This window comes from Columba livia, chromosome 2, assembly GCF_036013475.1.
Source record: "Columba livia isolate bColLiv1 breed racing homer chromosome 2, bColLiv1.pat.W.v2, whole genome shotgun sequence".
NCBI classification, from domain to species: domain Eukaryota; kingdom Metazoa; phylum Chordata; class Aves; order Columbiformes; family Columbidae; genus Columba; species Columba livia.
Genome location: NC_088603.1, coordinates 118,131,972 through 118,151,422, shown reverse-complemented (window position 1 = coordinate 118,151,422; position 19,451 = coordinate 118,131,972). Strand labels below are relative to the sequence as shown.

At 39.8% G+C, this 19,451-nt stretch overlaps 1 protein-coding gene across 33 annotated transcripts in view; it reads right to left on the bottom strand.

Annotated features, from left to right (window-relative positions):
• The window catches only part of DTNA (dystrobrevin alpha), a 231,979-nt gene that overhangs the window by 32,954 nt on the left and 179,574 nt on the right, over positions 1-19,451 (bottom strand). For 12 of the 33 annotated variants that reach the window (XM_065053463.1, XM_065053464.1, XM_065053465.1 and 9 more), the window contains 5 exons: positions 17,177-17,301; positions 12,971-13,051; positions 11,021-11,110; positions 5,466-5,543; positions 4,750-4,842 (listed from right to left, as the gene is read on the bottom strand). In XM_065053463.1, the coding sequence (XP_064909535.1) occupies positions 4,750-4,842; positions 5,466-5,543; positions 11,021-11,110; positions 12,971-13,051; positions 17,177-17,301 (467 nt within the window). Of the gene's footprint in view, positions 1-4,749; positions 4,843-5,465; positions 5,544-6,249; positions 10,168-11,020; positions 11,111-12,970; positions 13,052-17,176; positions 17,302-19,451 lie in introns of those variants that run through there. The other 21 variants (XR_010470553.1, XM_065053466.1, XM_065053467.1 and 18 more) reach the window with 5 other exon arrangements.

Here is a 19,451-nt window from a genome sequence, read left to right as displayed (position 1 = left end):
TGTTTGTCAGAAATTGTGTCTTGAACTTGAAAAGCCTTCTAGACAAAAATGGCACTTGTGGTAAAAAGTTCTGCTTTTGAAGAATCGGCATCTTTCTCATTGAGTTCATATCCCCAGATACCTCAGGGAATTACAACGTGCATCTTGCGGCTGGGTTGATGAAGTCCACTGGGGCTTAGAAGTTATGATGTTTGAAAGATGAGTAGTGGTTGATATTCATTGATCATTAAACTAAAGCTGGGAGTCATGTGGATTTGTTATGCCTTGCTGAGGTAAGGGAAAAGAGACAAACACCATCTTTCATTCTGACAATAACCTGTAAGCCCACAAACATGTAGTTTAGAGAAATAGTAAAACCATGAAAACTTAGGCCCAGGGGGGTTGTGTATAAGCTGGGCTTGTGCGGCAGACCGAACATAAGACTTCTGGTTGCAGATGAATACTGACTTTTTGGTTTTGGCTATGTTTAATTTATTTTGCCACATATTTTCTATGTTACATACATTCTATGCTTACTCAGATTCTTGTGGGATAACTGATTTACTTTCTGAAAAGACCCAAGCTAAAGGTATTTTTCTAAATTTATGCAGTTCTGCTTCTTACATATTCATGCTTACTGTCCTGATATGTCATTCAGAGAAAGAAAGGGGCAAGCAGCTCTTGCAGACACATAAAATATGCAAACCAGGTAATAAGGGTTACTTTCATGACAATACAATTAATTTTTAATTTTGCCATGACTAGAACATCACATCCTAACAGATGGTTGTGAAAACAGCAAGGATTCAGCATCAATTCTCCTTTTTGCAGCAATGTGCAACCATATCATCCATCCTGGAAAAATAATAACTATGGTTCAACTTGTTGGCATAACATAATCTGCAACATAGTTCTGAGATGTGAGTTAACCCCCGAGACAATGACTTTACTGAATGACCTAAATCACTGCAGCTTTTTGATTTTTACTTGCTATTTAATGTCTTTCATATATATACTTACGTGTAGGTGCATGTCATAAAAGAGATGTAGCAGCATGTCAAATTTGGTCTATGAATGCCACAAATCACTGGCCCCAAAGCTTTGTAAATTAAATTTCAGTGTCTGAGATAAATTTAGTTCTGGAATGTACCTATGCTATGTGATCATTAAGCAGAGAGCTATGCACAGCAGCATTAGCCTCGACTGCCAAGACTTTTATGTCTCAGAGTTCTGATTTGTCATAATTCACTTCTGTTTTACTTCAGCAACTTTGTGAACAATGATACGGTGAAATACACACACGCATTAAAATATAATGAATATGTGTGCAGAATTTGGGGCCCTCAAGAGAATGATTCAGGCATCCATTTCAAAGAAAATGAAGATTTTGCATACAAATATCCTGCTGCTGATCCTTCTTTTCTAAAAAAGTTAAACAACACTTTTAATACTGCTTTTCCATTAGTGAGGATTTTTGTAAAGACTTTAAAATTATGAGCAATAATTGGCAGAATTATTATAATCATTCAGATGTAGAGCGAACATCCAGTCTTACTGTCTGCACAATATGACTTCTTCTTCAGGCTTTAGTTGATCTGTATAATATTCCACAGTCTACAGGGGATCCATAAGAAAAGGGTCTCAAACCTCCAGGCAAAGGATGAAAAATATGATAGCCTGTGAGCAGAGGAAAGATACTCAAGGATCTCTGCAATTTCTCAGGCTTCTGCAGCAGGCACCCTGCAATAGGTGATACAGATGTCCCCCGATGGCCTTAAATTTGTGTCACCAGTGGTTAGAGAAGTCTTGGAAATGCCAGTCTCCCATGAAATTTTTGCAATAGAGACATCAGTGTGGTCTTCATGACATGCTTATTCTACAAACCTTCACTTCGTAAGTAATTTACTAGAGAAAATACTGACAAGTTAAGGGCTAGGTTTCTAAGCCTTAGGGCTTATCAGAACAATGTCCTAACAGTAAACCACCAAATGTATTCTGAGGATGGTTTATCTGTGACTCTTTCAAAATTATCCTGGTTTTAAGGCACTTTAAACTGAGACACATCACCTGAGCCCTCTGCTATTGTTAATTTGCCATTTACTTTAGGATCACCAAGATTTTACCACCAAAATGTTAATAACACTCAGGTATATGAGTATAATCATAAAAACTAACTCCGTTCAAGTGAGTGAGTGTTTCCTCTACAATCAGTGGGTCTCTAAATGCTTTTCCTCTTTCCAGGGAAGATTAGACCAGCCTTCCTAGCTAGTTAGTTGTTGTGCACACCCCCTTGATAAACATTTTTCAAAATACCATAGAATAGCATGGCACTTTTACAGTACAGAAGTATGACTCATCACTACTACATGGCATAGCATAAAAAAAAATCAGCAAATAACTTTATTTGGAACAAAAATAACCTACTTCTTATAATATATTTTATCTTATTTTTTTCTGTACCTGAAAGGAAAAAGACTGAAATATGTGGAATTAATATTAAAAATTACGTAAAGTTTCTAACTTCTAAGAACAAAAAGGAAAACTATTCGCAGTTAAAAGTTCGTTTTTAGAATCAGACACTATGGATGAATTAAATTAAATATCAAGTATTGGTTTTACATGCTAAAGTACCCATTACAATTAAACTAACTAAAACACCTGGCTAAGGGATACTTTTTCTACTCATACAGTTACTATAAATAATGAATTAAGTACTTCTCTTGTTTCTTAAATTGCCCTGGAGCACTGGATTCTAAAAAAACCCCAAATAGCTTATTAGCCTGTGAGAGCTGGAAAGGACAACTTGTACTTCTACTTGCAGTATCAAATAACTGCAGATGAAAAATAAACAGTGAAAATTAATTAAAAAAAACCCAAATAGAAATACTAGCTATGCTTCAAACAAAAAAAAAAAAGTATACTGGGCTATACTGGACTGATCATTAGCCAGTATAAATCAGCCTGACTCCATATCTAAAAAAAACCCCCAATTTGTTTTGTTTTGAGATGCTACTATATAGCTCTTAAGATAATTTTATGCATTATGCTCACACAGTATTTCTGTAGGTTTTTCTTGCAGATGAAGATCCAGCTACAATCATTCCTCTTTTCATCTTTGGCTGCCAGTAGCACTCGAAACAATGTGATGGCACATATGGGTATGTGCCACATGGTATTTTGCAGGCAGATCCAACAGTTGAGCTGGCTACCTGCAGCCTCCTCTAAATCAGAAGCCACCCAGTTATGCGTTAACTACACGCTTTAGTCAAGTTACTGAATCTCGTTAAGCTGCAGGGTGGAACAGCTTGAACTTGGCACCATCCTAACACAGCTGCGTGGGGCGTGAGCAAACTGCATCTGGCTGCTTTGGGGCACGGGCAGAAGGAGTTCACCTTTGCCTGAAGATGCCACCCCAGCCAATATGAGATGCAGCGGCTGAGCCTCCTGCAGAGGCCTCACCTACCTCTCCTGAAATCGGGCTTCACACAGGAGCTTCAGGATGGCAACACTTTCTTCTTCTTGTCTTTACCAAAATACCCATTCTCAGCTTGCAGTCTCATTGCAACGAAGCGGAAAATGGCAATGCAGCGCCTCTCAGTTATGTTCCTGTCAAAACCTAATTGGTATCATACAAATAACTGAGATCGTTCCTCATTGAGGACGCTGTGACTGCACTGATTTAACATCAGTAACCAGATGTTATGTACTACGCTTTGCATTGGTTATTTAAATAATTAAGGCCATTATCAGCCACTCTCCATTCATCCCTCAAAAACATTAAATCTGAAGGATGTTATGGTTCATACGTGTGTATTTGGATACAAATGTACTACGACTTGGTGAGGCTAGCTCAAAAGCTTGAAGGAACAGCTTGGAATGAAATTTAGAGGATGAAGATAGTAAAGATAAGGCTAGGCACTCACAAGGAGATCTCAGTGGTGGTTTTCTGTTCTGGGCCACATTTTCTAGAGCTACCTACTACACCGCTAACCACCTGGCTGGTACAGGGCTGCAAAGTCTCGAGTATTGTTGCACTTGGAGAGGTGAGCCAGTGTTCACCCTCCCCGGGATGGCCAGCTGCGATGTCACCATCTGCAAGTGCTGGGACAGCGGACGGGTTTAGTAGATAAAGCTCCGTATTCCTTCCAGCAGAAATAATGTACTGTGCTCAAGACACGCACTTAAAAACCTGTCATACTTGAGTCTAAATGAAAGATAAGGGAAAATTCATATACAAGATGCAAACAAAGCAGAAATCAGGCAGATTTTAAAACAATGCCTAATGTAAGTAAAAGCTGAAATGAACTATTTCCTTCACTAGGCTAATAAGCAAATTCCTATTATTATCATTGTTTACATACTATTACCACTTCATACTTTCAAGATAATGTGAAGCTACAAATTATATATCACCTCAAAAATTATTACTTTGAAAACATGGACTCGTTAGTCACCATTGTGTGAAGATTTCTGTACCACCACCAAGTCCTGCACTGACTAGAGCTCAGTATCTCAAATCAACTTGTACAGCCGTTCTTAACTAAGCAACTATTTGCAATACCTTGCTCCTTAATATTGCTAGAGAGAACAACAGCAATCGCCACAATCCACCAACTTTGGGAGGACATACCCCATGTTCATACACACTCCCTCTAGGTTAGCGCTCAATAAAGAGCTGCTTCAGCTTGTAGCCAGGAGGAAACAGTGAGAGCATTTGGCCGACCAACGTCCCTTTCCTGGGTTCCCCAAAGGTGCCAAACCTGCACTAACCGTGCGGGGTTGCTCTGCAGCATGTTGACATACAACCCGATGAGTACATGTTCATCGGCCAGCCTGTCTGCAACATCGAGGCTGTACTGTAACCTGGAACGGGGACGGGGGGAGAGAGGGGGCAGTCCGGACAGACAGAGGGAAATAAACAGAGAAAGCAGGAGCAAGTGAGATTGTGAAATGGGAATTTAGGAACGAATACTTAAGTGTTCTTAGAAAAAAAAAAGAAGAAAAAAAGTGCAGAAATTATTTTCTTATTACTGTAATTTATATGTTAAGTATTTAGTGGCTTAGGATGATAGAATCTCACTTGATTACAGAGCCAGCCTCAGAAATCAGCGACATGCCAGATCAGGCCAGGGACTGGAGCTGTACAGAACCATTTATTTCAAAATACAGCATATTGTGAGGTCAGCACTCTTCATTTTAATATACTATATATTGTATATATAAATTAAATACACATTTGTTACACACATAACTAACACATTGAATTCACAAGTTAGATTTGTTTGGAAGTGTCTGCTCAAGACCTCACTCATCCAGGCACAGACAAATGTATTTAAACATGCCCTGCTTAGCTCACTGTGTTAATTGGTTATAATTTTCTCGGGAAATATGTTTACAGAACACACTAAAAGTGGGAGGAATGGAGGAAAAGGTTTTGGTTTAGCTGTGTTAGTGCAAGCTACGAACATACTCTCTCTTCAACTTACCCTTTGCCTTTCAAGAAAGCTGGAGCAGCCCTAGCCAGCAGTTTGCTCTGCTCTACTTCAGTATTCTTGGAAGGAGAGCTAGTTAATAAGACAGGAAAACTAAGAAGAGGGTAAACAGTGATGCCTGATATTCATTACAGAACAGTGTGTGGAGAAACTCATTCAAGTGCCCTGAACTGGATAAAAATAACAAAAGAATCTTCAAAGAAATTTTAGAAAACTTTGGGACATGCAGAGTCAGGAATCAGAGTTTTCCTTCCTATTCTCCAAAAGCAAACTATAAAGCCTTCACTACAGAAAAGACCAACAAAACGTGCTTCTCTTACAAGCTGAGGACTTGTGTAGCTTCCAGGTGGAGTCTGAGGTAAACATCTTCTGAAATACAGCTTTCAAGCTGGGAAAGCTTCACCATAACACATAAATTGCCTTTGTCCACATTTGCTATAAAATAGTTTCAATAATCTACAAAAATGTTCTTTACTTACATCCAGTAATGGGGGACACACTAATTTAATTTTCAGAAGTACTGTTGTTCTGATGATTTTTAAAAAGATACAGTTCATTGAACCCACTTCTTTGTCTAATTACAGTATTTGATGGATTGCAGTAACCGCAACTTTTCCAATGCTAAAATATCCGTTAATCATTTCTTAAGATAACACTGGCTCAAAATGGAGAGATTTAAATGTTAGTTTTTCTTTCATGCTGCAGCACTTCTGTTTAAGAAACAACAAATCAAAGCAAAAATGTATTTTACTGTCTTCTTTTAAAAAAATTATTCACCTTTATTTTTTGGTTTGGCTATTGATATTGTAAACGTCTGTTCAAAAGACCAGTGTGTGAGCTTGCGGGCACCTCTGCATTCGTGTGTGTGTGTGTGTGTACAGGCACATGATGTAACACAAATGTGTAACATCTGAGCAGATGCGGCTCTGCTGGACTGAAGATCAAAAACTTTACTATTAGGACAAAGAAGGAATTCAGTAAGATGAGGTGTGTGCCATTCCTCTTCCTTTGGGAGGTCGAGGCTGGCAGTGGGATTCTGAAAAGGATGGTATCGCAGTGTGTCCCAAGAACCCAAGCCCTATTGATTTATAATAAATCTGGAAGATAGCTGAATGAAATGCAGTACAGCACAGCGAGAAAAAAATGCTTGCTTCACATTCCTATGCCCAGCAGCATGCTGTTTTGTGTTTCCACAGAAGCGATTTCCACACAGATAAACATGCTCCATGCCGTCTATAAGGATAGGTATTTCACCATGTTTTTTTCCCAGATGCAGAAGGAAAATGCATTTGAAGGTTACAGGGTGTGCCATATCAGACAAAAATACAGTGATTTCTTCTTAAATAAAGATAAATATTAATATGTTGCCACAAAGGGAGACCAGAGACCCCAGGGCAGATTTTGTGCTTTCCTTTCTAACAGTGCAGTGTGACATGGCCCCCAGCAACCATAAATTCTCCCCTCCCATGCTCCAGAAGCAACACAGTTCGGGTGGAGGGACAGGCAAGCAAAATTCCCTCACTGAGCAATTGATATCATGACTATCAACATTCATTTCCTTCTTAGCTGATTAAGTAAACTTTTATCTTCCAACATCTTGTTATGAGTTAAGTTTTCTAAGCTTGTTTGATTTTTAGGTGTCTCTGGACTGTCTCATGCTGGTTGGCAAATCTGTCCCTGTGCTGTTGCCCTACACTGAGTGCAAACCGCCAGGCAGATGTCTCCTCTTCCAGGGAATGAGTTTTAATGGCTTTCCACATGATGTCCCAGGGTCAGATGCAATCTAACAATCGTATTGCTGACTCCAGTCAGTCTGTGGTTCACTGCAACTGCTAGGTCCTCTGTTAAAATATTTCTGTCCATCCAGTTATGCTCCATCTTTTATTTGATTATTTGCTTCCTTGCTACAGCATTTTTCCCTTATAATTACTGAGTTTCATCTGATTTCAGATCATTTGGACATCAATTACTACCATTGCAACTGAGCTAATATTTTAATTTAGAAACTGCTCTCCAAGCACTCCTTCCCGGAACTGTTTCAACCTTTGTAACACCTACAAATTGTATACACTCACTCTATTGCTCACGTTATTACAAGAAATAGTCCAGAGTGCCTCACTTAGGATAGTTTTCAAGAATGCCAGCTGATATGTCCCCCTCCACTCTTACACTAATTTTCCCTAGTCCATATTTCCTTTAGGTACTTCTGTGTCACATGGGTCTGTGTCAAAAGTACTTTTAAGGACTTGTATCATCAGCTTGTATCATATCTGCTGCTTCTTTTTTACCCACTGGAGCAGTTATTCTGTCAATGAAATAAATTAGTTTGGTTTGACATAATTTCTTCTTGACAAATGCATACTGGCTGTTTCTCATTGGTTTATTATCCTCCTGGTGCTCACTAATTCTTTCGTAATTTCAGTATCTTTGGATACCAAGGTTAGGCTGTCTCTCACATAATGCCTTCAATCTCTATCCCTGTTATGGCCTTGAACCTTCCTTCTTTTAGAAGAGCTGACATTTGTCCTTCTTCTACATCTTTCTGCATCCTCCACGTATTCCCCAAAACACAGCTAATACCTCAGAGATTGTTTTGGTCACAGTGAATTTCTCTGGGTCCTACCAACTCAAACATACATTCTAAAGATACATCCCTGTTACCACGAAACATTTTTTAAGATGCCAAAGAACACTTCCCCATGTAAACTGAGAGGCAAAACCTCCAACTCTGAGCAGATCTAACAGTACTGGTGTAAATATTATATCCTCTTTAGTGTTTACCTGGCTACCAAAACAATCAGACATATAAACCTTTCCTTTAGCAGGTAGAATATTGCTAATGAAATAAGGAGGATTTTCATCGTGTTCTGAAAACATAAGCAGGCAACATGCAGTTTAAGTCTATCACACTCCTTAGAGAGAGAAACATGGACAGGAGCAGCAACCAGTATGTTTTGCCCAAAGTTAGCTGTTGTGGAGAAACTGGCCCAACTGCTCGCTATGCCCACATAGAATATCCAATTCTTTTCAGCTTTTATGTGGAGATCAAAAAAAGGCATCAGCTACTCTGACTCAACATTAAGTAAGACTCAGTTTCTCCTTGGCTATGGGAATTTGGTACCATAGTGCATTCTTTCCATCTACCACAGAATTGCCAAGTAATTTCAAGTTCATCAGAATGTGCTGCATCACTCCATTTATTCCAATTTATTACTCCTTTAGAAGAACTAAATGTATTAGCTGTGAGGGGGGAGGCTGAGAAAAAATGAGAGAAAAACCATTCTGTTTCACCTTATCCCACCATAGCCCTATAATTCAATAGCTTAAAGAAGACTTTTATTAAGAAAGAGATCGCATCCATTACTATGGTAGCTATGTTCCTTAAGGCAGCACTGACAGACTGCAGCTGGGGAACAACAGAATCCAAATAAGGAAGAAAACATTAATTCAGGGTATAGAGCTATTCCTCTTGCCTGGACAGAACTTTCCATAATGCTCAATTTACCTGCTTTGATATAACATATCCAATTCATTGGGTTTGCAAGGGTATTACCTCCTCTGCAACAACATTCCCTTGTTCTGCTGCCCTCTAGGCAATCGGTGATGACCAAAAAAAAAAAGTGAGATTAAAAACTGAATATTAGCTACAGTAAAAAATTACAGACCTTGCAGTTTTAATCACATATTAGCTGGTAGTACCGCAAATGACTGATTTGGTATTTAGGAGAAGATAATGGATTTTTTGTCTCATCTTTTCTAATATAAGTGCTTTAAAGTTGTTCTTGGGCTGTACAGAGAATCTTGTTGATATCAATTTGCATGCTACCTATACTTAGAAGAAAGGTGCTTGTAATTTTTATGCCAAACTCCTCATGACAGCTCTCTTGTGGATATAGTGGCTCAAACTAAGCAAGGCAAGCAGAGAAATTTTAAAGGGATTTTGATTCTGAAGTGGATTGAAGAAACTAAGAAGCTCCTCAGGGAAAGTGCGAATCCAACCTCCTTTGAGCTTTGGAGTAATCATGCAGCCACCCAAAATCGGTGCTTCAGATGCAATTAAATGGCAAAGAACATATAATGTTGTATTTTCAGCTGTTCCCCACAATTTGTCATTGTATTTACTAGTTAGCAAAGATCATTTTTCTAATAAAATTCTTCTTCTTGCCAGTTCATTTCCCCTTTTCACCCATGAATCCAGAAATGAAGATGATTTTGTGCCAAACATATGATACCCATTTCCAGCAGTACAATGAGTCGGTGTGCTGAATTCAGCATTTGCTGTTACAAGGAGAAATTGTTTGTGAATCGTTATGTTCTTATGTGAACACAAGTAGCCAAAACAAATACCATGGGAATGCTACAAATGACAGTCTGTGCATACACATTCTAATTACATAAAAACTTTTTTTTTAAAAGCTATCTAAAACCTCTGGACTAGATTGCAACACAAATTGAAGTAACCATAAGTTGTCTGCAGTGGCAACCCAGCTAGCCGAGCTTTTAGCTTTGATTATGTTCAGCTAGAAATTTTACCCTGAGTATGTACAATTTTTATTACAATATGAATCATGGAGCATTTAATATAAAATCAGCACAACTGCAAACACAGCTGTCAAAGTCTGTTTCTCTGATGTATGAGAGGATGAGCTTCCACTAATGAGGCCAGATTTTCCCAGGGCAATAATAATAGTAAAACCTAAAAGAATGAATGAAGATACTGTTATTAGTCTAATGCAGACCGAAGGACTCGGCATTTAGCAGAAAAATACCTTGGGTCTCAGTACTTTCTTCCTGAATTATAACTAATGGTCATGGACTAATCAAAAACGAAAAAAATGAAAGGTCATTACACTCCACAGTAAAAAAAATGAGGAAACTGTTCTTATCTAACTGCATATTTCTTTTATGCAGAATGAAATAGGCTCTTCCTTTAGGCCACTAACATGAGAGAGAATGCTAGAAAACAGGTGCAGCAGCCAGAGGCATCCATCCAAATCCAGCGCTTGCTACATAAATGGGAAATCTTCATTAGCTTCAGTAGGATTTAGATTGGCATTTTCTGTGGTCGTTTTGAAACGCAAAGCAAAGGGCTCTGGGCAGGTTATTGCAGGACAGTAACCCCAGCAGTGAGAGCCACGGCGGAAGAAGAGGAGGCTAGATGTGAGACCTGGAGTAGTTTCCAGGCTCCCGTGCAAGCCTCTTCTGTTCTTCAGTCAAGAACACAACAGGCAAGCCTGATGATGAAACCATAAAGGTGTAGTTTTTTCAGTCTTCAAAACCAATGTTTCAGATTTCCCCTAGATACATTAATATTAATCCCGTGTGAACGGGTAAAATGGAAGATTTGTGCTGTGCAGAAGCGAGAGAAGTTGGCAAAGCCCAGAGCCAGCAGGAAGTCTGTTCAAAAGACTAATTAGAGCCACAGAAACCCTCTAGCCCATCACAGCCTTCCTTAAAGAATATCTTTAGTAGTTTAGCAGAATCACTAATGATTTAGTGCATGAGCTACAGAACTATGGCAATTAGTGGGTTAGTGCTCTCATACTGACCGTGAGTTGTTGTGAAGCTGATTTACATACAGCTTTATAAGAGAATGCTCATCAGCCACAGGACTGGCTGCATTTATACCCCCAAGTAACCTGAATGATTCAAACAATGAAACTTTGTTAATACCCCCCAAAATATACACAGAAAGCAGTGTGTTCAGAGTGGGTTCATTACAATCAATGCAATTTGCAACCATTTAGAAATAATACTGACTTGACAGTTTGCAGCGTGCTGTGTCTTTTGAATAAAAAGACACGAGTTAAATTTATAAGATATGAAAATAAAAATAATAAGTTATCAAGCACTCAAAATCCTGCCAGGTCAATGAAACAAAAGTAACAAAACTTTTAATATACAAGCAATAGAATTGCTTTATATATCATGGTACTGTTAACCCTAAAAAAGCCAGAACTGACTGCTGCATCATGGAGACTTTTTGCTGCATAAGGTTGTCATACCATCCACTTATAAGGAAGTACCTATGGTAGGGTGGGTTTTATTGTCTCCTGCTTTTGGGGGATTCTCCATCAAGGAGTTCTTCTGCTGGGAGACAAGGAATTCTAATGGCTCAGGAATCATGTACGTTTAATCCTGACAGTTAAAGACAGACAGTTGAATAAATAAAGAACATGGAAGTAAAATAATCAGGAGTTTTTCATACATAAAGAAAAACAAGCAGCACAGTGATAGTGCTGTGATTATTACTGCAGGTCCCTGGTCTAAATGGCAAAGCATACTTTTGTTGAATGAACACAGGGACTTCTTGGGGATAAACAAAAGCAACAGCTACATTCTTAAACACATTGCTCTTAATGGCCTGCCCTATAGAGGCCAAAATAGATTATCCTGCCTTGCCTTGGCACATAAAATCCCATATACCCTAACAACAGAAATCAATTTGCATTTGCAGGCTCACTGTCTGTACAGGCAGCAGATCTGGTCATGGGGGCTGCTTTGGGACTGGCTTTCAAAAAGCATTTCAGTCGCATCCAGCAGCTACTTGCACTAAGATAACAATAAACTGAAGTAATAGTAAAACCTCCTGACTCTGACATTGCAGTGTGGTACACTGCAGGTTTGAACCTGGTGTTAAAGAATGCAGCCATGCATACCCCAAGATTGTGTTTGGTTATTTGGGAAGGTTGAAGCACTGACATGTGCAGCAGGAACCAAGCAATAAAATGCACTCAAGGAAAACTTATCGCTCGTCTTCCCCAATACAGCAGGATGTTATTTTTCTGCCACCTTCTCATCTATATGCATTAGTAGGTTTACATAGATGGGGTGAAACAGCTAGTAAATGTTACACAAATATTTTGGCCGTATAACCCAAAATACTGAGCCAAAATGTACACACTCAGTTGCAAGCACCTTTTATTTGGGATTAATGTTTTTGACCACTCCTCTTTGGTTTGTTTGTCAAAGGGTCACCAAATGGCAAAATCAGCTCCTTCTCTCTTGTAATCTTTAATGAAAATCTGAGTGGTTTAACAGGAGTAAGGGTGTCTTGCTCTATTTTGAAAGGATGAAGGCATTTTTCCCTGTATTCCTATCATATCTTGCAGTACGATGCAGGCATTCCCAGTAGGCAACGGCGCGTCCCAGTTTCTGTTCCCACAGTGCTGCTACAAAACGGCTTCTCATCAACAGCCCATTCTCAGCCCCTAGGGGAGGCTGCCTGGGTTGCATGTGAACACATCTAGTGGGATGTAATGGATCAATGAGAACTGAAATTCAGTTCTCTGTTGTGAGGAGTCTGGGGTGCCCTCATGCCAGTTCTCCTTCTACATATCATTAGTCCAAACTAACCAAGGCATTTTCTGCTCATGTCATTCAATTTTATTTTGGTTGTGTGCTGTTTGATTTTTTTTTTCCTGGGGGGTTGGAATTGAAAACTGAAACCTCCATCACCCTCATATAATGGTTTAATTTAAATTACAGTAAGAACTCACCTTCTGTTTGCAAAAGGGCTTCCTGAGGGAACGGAGTGGGAGAAGAGTGTGTCGTTCATGCTGGTTACAGGTCGGGGGGGCCTAGAAGAAGGCAAAATATCCAGTTGCATTCATGTTGAACAAAAGAAAACTCATCAGCAACATTTACAGAGAATGAAATCAGCTTCTTGCTTAAAGTAGAACTACTACTGGCATCTTCTGCTTTAAGTAGCAATAGCTCTGAATTAAAGATGCTGTGTTTCTAAGCAGAAGTTAATAAAAACACGCTGAAAGGAAAAAACACTTTTGTGTGTTTTGAGGGGAGTTTTAAGCATTTTGATTCATTTTTTCCCCTGCTTTAGCAAAACAACCACGATGCCATTTTTCCTTTCCAGTGCCTGTAGTCCAGGGTGTAGCTGCTGCTTCCAGCCAGCGAGGCTGAGTGCTGCGGCAGCAAGGAGTTCTGCAGGGGGTCACCGCCTATAAGTTACACAGCTTTTCATGAGGTTATCCCCAGTGGGAGCTCCAGGCTACCACATCCACATAGTGACCAAAGTGTCCCATAAAATACACGTACTACTAAACTGGTTTAACCGCAAAGCTTTTCAACCCCCAAATCAAAATTTAAAGTAAGTATCTAGTTTAAGAGGACCCATTAATAATGATGGTTTTATTATTACATTCTTTATTTCCTGCTCTTAGTAAAAATGAAACGAGATGGAATATTTCCTCTGCTTTTTTCTATTGTCTACTCCTAAAAAATATTTCGTGCATAATTTTTTCTTCTGTATCCATTAAGTAGACATTTCCCCTTCTTAATGGACGTCTTATGCAACATTGGGCAAAAGATATAGACGCTCTGGAAAAACTAAAAAATATGTTATTAAAAATCACAGGGTTTTCAATCAGATAAGAGCAGAACCTGAAGCCATATATAATTCACATTTCAAATTGCCTAGATTTCAAGTTGGCTAATATCCCTTTTAAGGTCTGTGAAAGATCTGTGTTGCCTTCTGAATTCTGCAAATGTGCAAATCAAAATACAGTAGTCATCTGCAAAATATTCAGTGGGCTCTAATTGTGCAAGACAACCGGTCATTCAAACCATTTGTAACAAATGAAGAAAGCCGGTTCTGCACAGAAGTGAACAATTAAGATAAGTTTTCTTTATTTTGTAACTGTAAGAAAACAACATAAATGTGGTCTTTGACAAGTCCAAATAGATTCCTCAGCATGAAAATACACCAGTTATAAGAAGTTTAAAACTTGGAATGGAAAGATCTAGGATTTGGCATGTTATTTCTTTATATGAAAATATGGTTTTAGCCTAACAATGTGCCTGTAGACCACATGAAAAACTTCATTTCTGGTCAGTCACAAATCTGAGAAGCAGCACCTTGTGCTCTATGTACTTATGGAGAAGTGTTTAATATTATTTTTCATTGACTCCTTCATCAGAGGCAGGAAGAGCCTGGATGAGGCCGTGATCAGAGCCAATCCTCTGGAAAGGTCAGTGTGGCATGAGTCTTGAAATATAAAGATTTGAAAATAAACTTCCAGAGAATACTTAGAAACTAGTTTTATTTCATGGGTAAGCAACTGGTATTTTGTTGCCTGGGAACTGTAAGCTGGTAATTGATGCAGGAGAAACAGTTCATACCAACTACATGTGACTACTGTATTTTTCCTTTTCTCAATGCAATCACTGGCCCGTGAACACATTCAAAAACAAACCGGGCACATGCCGTGGTTTCTGAAAGATGGGTCCAACCCTGGGCTGTGGAGTCCTAAACAAAGGAGGCAAAGGGAGGAGCGGCTGGTTCTCAACGCTGTCCCAGGGAAGGAGGCAGGAGGAGCGATCCCGTGGCAGAGCTCGGGCTCTGCTCTGCCTTGCAGCCATCCCACCTCTGCTGAGGGAGGAGGAAGTGGGTACGTGGCACTCACGGATTTCAGCAGATCACCACAGACACACTGCAGGTTGTCTTCTCTAAGCTTTACCTCATAATAAGGGTGTGAGGGAAAGTCTGTAACCCCCAAAAGAGGTCTTCCCTTTCACCATCTCTGTACACAAAGACAATTATTTATTTGGTTCTGGACTCTGATAAAAAGTCGAGGATTGGTAATATTAAGATTAACACATTTTTTTTCCAAGCTATTTTCTTCCAATAAGTGTACTAAAGAAGAAAAATACTCACCAAGTATCTCTTATGCAGCCAAAATGAAATGGAAAAGAGATCATTAATTAAATTGTCAGTTTAATATGTATATGGTCTAAGTAGTGCACTGGCCATACTCCATTCTTATGACCCTGATTCTGCAAAAAGCCTGAGAGCCTGTATGTATAAAAGGTGATTGATGCTGTTTAAATATGCAAAGTTACTCTTGTGTACAAACGTCTGCAAACTCCAAGGCTTTGCGAAGGTTTGTGATTAGCATTAGTTCGCCAATTCTTCTTATATGAAGAAAGCTACTATTAAACTAATCTGAGCTTTCCCAAGGTAACTTCCTTAAAGGCTGATGCCCATGGTCATATTTCTCAGGTTCAGCTTGAATATCAAAGAGATGTCCAAACATACATATACAGTTGTGTGATAAGACAAGAACAGCAGATTTGATGGTAAAGCAAAGGAAAACTTAGCTATTGACTATAAATGTATATTTTCTGAGGTTATTTCTAAACTTCAGAGCTGATGATACTCAAATCAACTTTTGTGAAGGAGGCAGAAAACATTCAATACTATTGAAATACGCTACATAATAAATGCACGTTATGGCATAACACATACCCACAGTAATAAACCAAATTACACAAGGGGAATTTTCCAAAGTGCTCCATGCTGGTCTAACCTCTTCACACTTCAAAAATAATGGTCCCATAGGCTTAGAAGGAAATGAAGTCAGACCAGTGCAGAACGCCTCTAAAAATCCCTCCATGATGTACTGGCCATGGCATTTGTCATCTCTGCAGTCTGGTGTTTCTTTTTTTTGATAATCTTAAGTGTAGAAAGGAAAAATGACTTCTTCATTGGGGGAGGGGAGGAGTTCCTCCATCAGGTTAATGACACCTTGATAACTACTTCACTAGATGACCCTTAGATGTGTTTCTGACTTAGGTGAAAAAACAAGGCAGTCTTTCTGTCTGGTACTACTCAGAGGTGGAAGAATGATGAAAAGGAAAGGCTGTATAATAATGCAGAGAATACTTGTTCCCACTTAAGCTGGAAGCTAATAAAAGGATATTGTTTTGTTGCCAAAATTCTTCCCTTAAATGCACATATAAACCCCCTTTTGCCTGGATTCCTGCCCATAGCTGTTTCCCTCAACTTCTATTATGTTTAAAAATAAAAATCAGATCAGTGAGAAGACATTCCCGAGGAGGTACTGTAGCATACCTCTCCCCTCAGTTAATTTATGTGAATTATGCTTTAGATCATGCTACCTCCACAACTTCCAGGTTTTTCACTCACGTATCATTATAGCCAATGTACATTGCCAAGTTATATTGCCTTTAATCTATTAATAAAGAGAAACTGTATCATAACACAAAATAGATGGTCGGTCATTCTCACATCCAATCACTCTAAATTCTGCCTGTACAGTTAGGAAGAAGGGAAGGTGTTAATTTCACAAAGCTTTGGAACAGATCCTACTCAATTACGATACCTTCCCCTTGCCTTGCCTAAATGCATTTAATCCATACACAGTAGCCCAGTTTTTAACTACCCGTTATCCTCTGCCATACCCCCAGGCCTTCGAGGGCCTCCAGCCAACAGGGAACAGAGGCTTCTCTTTCAGTTTCATGCTCTCTGTCTCTTCCCATTTCTCTTAAGGATGGCCAAACTCTGCCCTGGGAAATGATGGCTGCCTCACCAGCAGAGCCAGGCTTTTACCCCACACACTGCAGCAGGGCAGCTCAGCAGATCCAACTCTGGATGATTCATTCCAAAGAACATCATCCTTCCCATGACACCTCCACAAAGAGGTTTTAACTGACAGTCAAGCGTAACAGGGATTTGGCTCTATATATCTGTCAGAGACACCACGTGTCTGAAGAGCAAAGCACTCTTTTATGCCTTGAAAAAGTTTTCTGCTGTATTTGTACTTGTGATGCATTGAGCTTGATATGCCACAGCTGCCTCTCGTTTTGTTCAGAGATATAGCATCTACACTCGGTGTAAGCAACTCCTACAATGAAGCTTACTTTTGCTACAGCACACAGATACTTACACAATATGAGCCAGGTTTAGAGGTTTTTCAGGCTGGTCAGGGAACATTGGGTGCAAAGGTTCACGGCTGGAAGCACAGCTTAAAGACTTGCTAAGTGCATTAGTTAGCTTCTTAGCAGGTGATTTCTGGGAGGAACAAGGAAGGTAGAGGTCATCTGGACAAAGTAAGGTGCATACTGTTTCTGCTATAGGAAGCACAAAACAACAGGAAGCTCTACAGCTTACATACGTATTGACTGACACGCCCCTTACCCCCCTCCCACCCTGAGAGTCTGGTAAGGCAAAGACAGCTCAGTTTGGAGGAAAGATTACCCTCATCTTTGGAGGCCTTTAGACTGGGCTCGGGGGGTACACATACATGGACAGATGCAGTTGGCAGCGTATATCTATATGGACAGGTGCAGTTGTCACGGCTAGGATCCTGGCAATGCTGCACTTGGGCAGTATGGAATGAAGGACAGCACAAAATCAGCGTGGCCTCGACTGGAGCTGGCTTGTACCTCTCCAGCTGGGAGTGCAAGCAGAACAAATCTGTGTATGCCTGTTCGTATAGATATACCATATGGGACACCATCTCCTTCCTAAGTTGTGGGCAAGACAGAAGATTGCTGTATTCTTTCTCCTTGCTAGAATTTCCTTCCTCAGCATCAGCACCCTGCACTGCTTAGCTGCTGTTACAAAGCTTCTCTTCCACCTCCCAAGGCCGCTGCAGCCCCTGACGCACCAGGGAGCAGGAAATTTCAGAAACACGCATGGTAGGAATTGCCCCATCATGGTGACAGTGCACCAGAAGAGGTTGACACCAAAAGATGTCACTGTCACCAAAAGATGGAGAGGCTCTGTGAAAGAAGCACGCTTTTCACTCTGAGATCCCATCAATAAGTCTAAAAAAAAAAAAAAGATCAGCATTTTCTGCTTCTGTTTGGACACTTTTTGTAGTTGAACACTTTTCTAAGGAGAGGCTCAGAGATCCTGGGTGTCTTTTAGGCGGTGTGAGAGATTCTAAGGGAATCCAACCCACCGCTCTGTGATTCAGCTTCTCTGCCAGTTAACAGGGGTAGTGATCCTTACACTTGTCTCCTCCTCTGAAACACAGCTCAACACGCTGAAATTTAAAAATCTTTTTGGAACTTAACAGGAGTAGCAGTATATATGTGCACAAACATCGAATTATGACTGTAATCAAGATAATAATGAAATATTTATATTACAGAATTGCAGCCTAAATATGTAAAGTTCAGGCTTTTTCTCTTTCATTATGAATGCGATTTCACTCTGAATTCAGATGAGTTGAGTTCCGCTGTGCCCATGAACAACTTTAATCTGCATGTGGAGCTCAATACAGATGCATAATAGAGAGTGCTAACCTGGTTTGAACAAATGCTAATGAATGCTACTGAAAGGCAATTGCAAACTTGAAAGAAAACGTTTGTTTCTGACAAGGAAACATTTAAAACCACCAGGCATGTAGTCACGTTTTGTCTTCTGCTAAGCAGAATTCTTAAATTTTCCAATTACTTCCTACCTACAATTACAGCTCACTGGCTACAGCAAAAAAATTATTTTATAGCACAAATTGCTATTAGGAATGGAGTCAGAGCTACATAGTGGGCACTCTCCTATTCAGAGACTAAACTCAAGCCGTTTCTGTCTAAGCAACAAGCAGCAATTAGGACCCACAAAAACAATTACAGACCCAGATCTGCTGGGAGGCACGGCAGGGCCCTGTGACTGGCATACAGAGCAAACTACATCAAATTTAACCCTTGCCTGCTCCATCCATAGAAAACCAGATATTTAAAAAGTGTTAAGCTTCAGAACTTTGTTAAAAATACACACAAAGTGCTGTACAAACACGAGCCATTGCTATAAGAATAATTCTGTTTTCTTTTATTTTTATAGTAATATGCTTTTGCAATATTTGAGAGCAGTTAGCATTTTTCTGCTGATGTCTGGATTTGACCCCTGGAAGATGGGGATGCTCTGTGACCAAGCACTTCAGTTGGGGCTTTGCTCCAGTTCACGGAGAGCCTAGTCCCCAGGTCTGATGCCCTTTAGAGAAGGTTCATGTAGCTGTTGATACTTCTCTTCCAGCTTAGAAAAGGCATCGAATCATTTTGCTTAACAATTAAAAGGGTGAAGTGTGTTTTTCTCTACAGTAAACGCTACTGTGGATCTAAGCCTGTGACCACGCTCAAACTTACAGTGCCAGGACCATCCCAAATGCTACACATATGCTGCAGCCACTCGACTGAATATACTGATGAATGAGCATT